The sequence below is a fragment of the Vitis riparia genome, chromosome 5, assembly GCF_004353265.1.
Source record: "Vitis riparia cultivar Riparia Gloire de Montpellier isolate 1030 chromosome 5, EGFV_Vit.rip_1.0, whole genome shotgun sequence".
Lineage (NCBI taxonomy): Eukaryota > Viridiplantae > Streptophyta > Magnoliopsida > Vitales > Vitaceae > Vitis > Vitis riparia.
This window is the reverse complement of record NC_048435.1, coordinates 856,249-861,507: the sequence shown is the minus strand read 5'-3', so window position 1 is coordinate 861,507 and position 5,259 is coordinate 856,249. Positions and strand designations below refer to the sequence as shown.

Here is a 5,259-nt window from a genome sequence, read left to right as displayed (position 1 = left end):
AGGATCATTGGTGACTAAACATAATTTTACGCTTAAGGAACGTGTCATCTGTTTGCACTGTGACTATTCCGAAGCAGGAATGCTGCAGAGACTTAACCTAAACAATCCTTGGATCTCGTCCCATGAAATACAATGAGAAACTTCTGTTGGCAGTGATATGGGATCTTTTGTTTGGCTAGTTTTTGTAAGGTTGAACTTGGCAATAGTAGATGTATTGCCTTGGAGAAGAAGGTTACGTCCCTTGAAATTCCATGTGAATATTCGAGTTAGGAGTGCTTGAGCATATATCCTTACCACAGTAAGCTAAAACTTAAGTGTCAGTGCGACTATAAACTCTACGCCTTCTCCTATGATGGTTCAGAATGTAGAGCCATTGGTGACCTTTGTTATTTGGTGACTCACCCAAAATATGATCATAAAAGTCGACATGTACAATGGCAGCACTATCAACCATTGTTATGTTGAATCAAATCCTCATGAGATTGAAAGTGTTACTTGGATGTTAACGGATTTTAGTCGCTTAGTCAATACTTTTGTTTGCATTTTGAGACCTTCCGGCTTGGAATGGTGCTAGTCTACATGACATTCTTGGGGTTCATAGGTAATAACAGCGAGGTAAAGAATTACAGTCTCTGTCTCGAGGTTGCTGAATTTTACAAAAGTGAATCCCATTGAGAAGTTTGCAGCATGTCACTCCTTGGCTACCTCAATTTCATTGGCTATCTCATAGCCAGTCCCATCATTCCATCCTGGTCCCACACATGCACATATCCAGTTGCATAGCCACTTTTGGCCACGTGGTTTCCTTATAATTTTTCTTTTCTATTTTAAGAAATAATTTCCATAACCTCATTTCTCAAATAATTTTCCAGATTTTGTTTTATTTAAAAATAATTTCAAACCCTCCCATTTTTCATCCTTAGCATTTTTTTTTCTTAGGTTCCAAAAACCCATTTTTGTTAATGTTGATGCCATTTTTCTTTTTGGCACGTAAGTTCATAACTCCCATGTTCTTTTAAATGTTTTAAAATAAACATAGATTCAATTTCATAATTCCAAGCAATGGAATTTATGGAATTGATTCCATGCTAAAATAAATGGGGGCTATGGTAGGGGCCTAACATCAAATAAATTTTCTTTAAAATAAAAATGGCTTTGAATAAAATATCATGCATGCTATTGGTGGTCCTTCATTTTGTTTGGTGATATGAGTGACATATTTTGTATTCATTAATTGTGCACTAACCTCATTTCTTGATAGCGCATAGTGGCTTGTTGCCCAGATATGCATCCATTCCCATTCTGGTCATTCTCTATGCATGTTTTGATTCTTACATGTACATGATAGTTCCGGGTATTCATTGATTTTCTTATCGATTGTCACGTCACCTTCATTTTATTAGTAGAGACCCAACTTTAGGGACTTAGAGGGGTGTTACGGTCTTTACCGTACCTTCCCGATAAGTAACCTGACCCTCGAGCCTGATCCAGTTTTTCACAAACCACATTTTCCAAAATAAGAAGTCACACTTAGGGTTTTCTTTCTTATTTTGTTTACCCTTTTAAAAAAAATAATAAAACAAAAATAAGTGGCGACTCTAAGTCATTTTCTAATAAATAAAATCATTTTCAAATAAAAATCGAGATCGCCATTAAGTGGAAGTGCATGAGCCAAAACATGGGGTCCACATATTTTTTTCCTTTATTTTTTTTAATTTTGTTCTATTTTCTTTTCCTTACGTTTTGACAAAAAGATACAAGAACAAACATTTAAAACTACTAACAAATGAATTTGGAATACTAATAATAACACTTAAAAAATGTATCATGCAAAAAAGTAGAAATATAACTAAACCCATAAATGTAACTACCCAAAAACCCTTAGCCCAAAGGGTCATATCTAACCTACTCATTTTGTCAATGCATTTTGAAGCCACCTAAAAATTGGGTCCACCTAAAACACTTAACCAAATGTAGCTAAACCCATAAATGTAGCTACCCAAAACCCTTAGCCCAAAGGGTCATTTCTAACCTACTCATTTTGTCAATGCATTTTGAAGCCACCTAAAAGTTGGGTCCACCTAAAACACTAACCAAACGAGGTTACCTAAAAGTGAATAGCTTATTTTGGTTAAAAAGAATTCCTTTCCCTCTCTTTTTCTTTTCCATTTTTATAGAGAAAGTGTTTGGCACGTGTGTCAATCTTATTGAATGTGGAAATATTTTTGGAACTCATGAATACGGAAGTTTGTTTTTTAAAAGAAAGTTTGTTTTCATGCGAACACAGAAGATCGTTTTCTTGTGTGATTTGTGTTTGCATCGAATTCAATTCTTGTTTAGTGGTGAAATTTGTTCACTTGTGGAAGTTCGTCCACTTCATAGCTCCCATGTTACCCACCTTAATCCATAGCAAACAAGGTTGCGCGTGGTTATATCATCTTTTGCCTTTTGATCACATGTATATATAAATTGCCATGACCCAAATTTTGAACGATCTAGAATTTGGCCTATGATCCCATGTCAAATGTTTGATCCTAAGGGTTGGGCAAGTAACCAAAATGCTCTGATTTTTTTTTTTCTAAACATAAATCACATTAGAGCTCTTTTCAACTAACATTCCAATTTATTATAGATAACTACTCAAGAGCAACAAGAACATTCAATAACAGTAAGATCTCCAACTCAAGTCTAAAATGAAAGTCCACAATATGAGCAAATTCAATCCAAAACAAGTCCATATACAATTACATAGTTTAATAATATACTAGAACATGTTTTCAAATAACCTAACACAACTGAAGGTAACAAAATCCTCTAAGTTATTCCCTATCCATTTGTTTATCATTAGGAGCTACATCTGCATCTAAAAAGATTTAAAAAGCAAGTGGTGAGCATTCTACATTATTCAGTATGGTGCTTTACACTCAAGGGGTTAATTGAGATTACTAAGGTTCAAGTGAACACAAAATAAGCATTCCATCATAATTGATCAACTCAAACATTTTAATTTATATAATTATAACAATTCAACAATTTTCAACAATTAAGTAAAATGCAAGTGAATATGTAACACACAATCATACAAAGTATTGTTCTCGGGCTTTTACCGAAAGATACACGTTCGTACCAAAATACACTCTCATTCAAAGTCTTCCCGAGGTAGATTTTTGAGTCTTTCACCCTAGGGATCTCACTCTCTTCTTAATTCGTCTCACATGAGCCTTTACTTTTCATTACTATTTTATTTTATTTTTATTTTTTCCATTTCATGCACTTTTGACTGTTTTTTATTTTCCTTCACACAACCATAATGTAAATGAAATGTAATAAGGTTAATTATCCTCATTCATAAGTATCACAAAAATTTGTACCAAAATTCCTACTAAAATTTCATAATTTTTCAACAATCCCAACAATTCCAATAATCAAATATAATTATTTATCCACAATAAAATTACCAAAAAAACAACCAAATAAATTTTCAATATTTCAAATATCAATTGAATATAATCAATACCAAAATTCCATAATTTTTTCACAACCTCAATAATTTCAACAATCAAATATAATTATTTATCCACAATAAAATTACCAAAAACAACCAAATTAATTTTCAATAATTCAAATATCAATTAAACATAATCTATATCAAAATTCCATAATTTTTCCACAACCCTAATAATTCCAATAATCAAATATAATTATTTCTCCACAATAAAACTACCAAAAACAACCAAATAAATTTTCAATATTTCAAATATCAATTGAACATAATCAATACCGAAATTCCATAATTTTTTTACAACCTTAATAATTCCAATAATGAAATATAATTATTTCTCCACAATAAAATTACAAAAAACAAAAAAAAATAAATTTTCAATAATTCAAATATCAATTGAACATAATCAATACAAAAATTCCATAATTTTTCCAAATACAACCAAATAAATTTTAAATAATTCAAATATCGATTAAACATAACTCATGCCAAAATTCTAAAATTTTTCAACAATTCTAACAATTTTAATAATCAAATATAATTACTTCTCCAAAATAAAATTACCTAATTATCACAAAAATTTCAAGAAAAAAAAATCCTAAATCATCCCATAAAAATTTATAACTTTTTTTAAAGAATAAAAAATATCAAATAAAAGTTTTGGGTTAATTCACCGTTCAATCCAATTGTTCAAAACGAAATCTACCATTGTACGAATGTTCCTCGCGGCGAATGTAGTATTCCCTGAAATTTCATGCGAAAAGTACGGATGTTTGCCCGGCCATTCAGCGGCACTGTCACTTTCCCTGTCGCCGCCGAGACCCCTCCTTTCTACTACTTCCTTTTTTTCTTTTTCTTTTTTCAGTCTGTTTTTGCGGGTATTATCTTCATCACTCTCAATCTCTCCACCCAGGTTCCAACACTCTGCAGTGTATCCACATGGCCAAACCACCCAAAATTGCGACTCTTGTTCATGCTACACACATGCTGAAATTCCATATGCAAAACCGTATTCAGAGCTGCAAAACAAGTGATCTCCTCCAATTTCGTCTCGTAAAGCCCATACTTTTTCACTATACTCTCCCAAACTTTTCCTTTTCCACTCATCATCCCCACAAAATCAAACTCTTGGGACTCATCAAATTCCACAAACTCAACATCAAACACCTCGCACACTACCTTCCACATGCTCTTCCAAGTAAAAACGTCGCCGTTCACGCAATTGAACGCTTGGTTCTTTGCCTTCTCCGAAACCCCTGCCCATATCTGCTGCTCCGCCAGTAAACGCGCGTCCGATATGTCGCAGAAATGCTCCCACGTGTATCGGGTGCCGGGATACCGAAACGGCAAGCTTTCGTGTTTACATATGGCAGCATAGGCTGCCAGTGTGAGCAGCGCGTTGTACGCGCTCCTTGAAGACGCGCCGAGGATGATGGAAGACCGGTGAATCGAGTAGGAGAGGGACGGCGAGTAGGAAGCTATGAGGTCTTCGAGCGCGTAGTAGAAGTTCGGGTATGGGAGGCGGGCCGAGTCCTCACGAAACGGAGTTTCTGGACATGGCAGTTGGCCCTAACAGAATAAGAGATTGGAAAATTCAGATATCTTATTGAAGGGATCGATGCAATATATACAGCTAAAATCATAACAGAGTTGCCTAGTCTTAAGCCTATATACATGGAAATATTAAGCTGGAAAAGAGAATATACAAAAGAGATAAAGTTTGTTATAACAGCTGTAGAGAACAAGTCAATTGAGGA

The 5,259-nt window shown here is 34.1% G+C and overlaps 1 protein-coding gene across 1 annotated transcript; it reads right to left on the bottom strand.

Annotated features, from left to right (window-relative positions):
- Positions 1-4,101: 4,101 nt before the first annotated feature.
- On the bottom strand, positions 4,102-5,178 carry LOC117914435 ((S)-8-oxocitronellyl enol synthase CYC2-like). Its single transcript, XM_034829781.1, has 2 exons — positions 5,134-5,178; positions 4,102-5,071 (listed from the first exon to the last, which is right to left on the bottom strand). The coding sequence occupies exons 1-2, from the start codon at positions 5,176-5,178 to the stop codon at positions 4,364-4,366; spliced, it is 753 nt and encodes a 250-aa protein (XP_034685672.1). The 3' UTR covers positions 4,102-4,363.
- Between the last annotated feature and the right edge of the window lie 81 nt (positions 5,179-5,259).

Coding starts and splice junctions, on each gene's coding strand:
- LOC117914435 (XM_034829781.1), bottom strand. CDS start 5,178: ATGTATATAGGCTTAAGACTAGGCAACTCTGTTATGATTTTAGCT. Junction 5,072..5,133: donor ACTCTGTTATGATTTTAGCT/GTATATATTGCA, acceptor TTATTCTGTTAG/GGCCAACTGCCATGTCCAGA.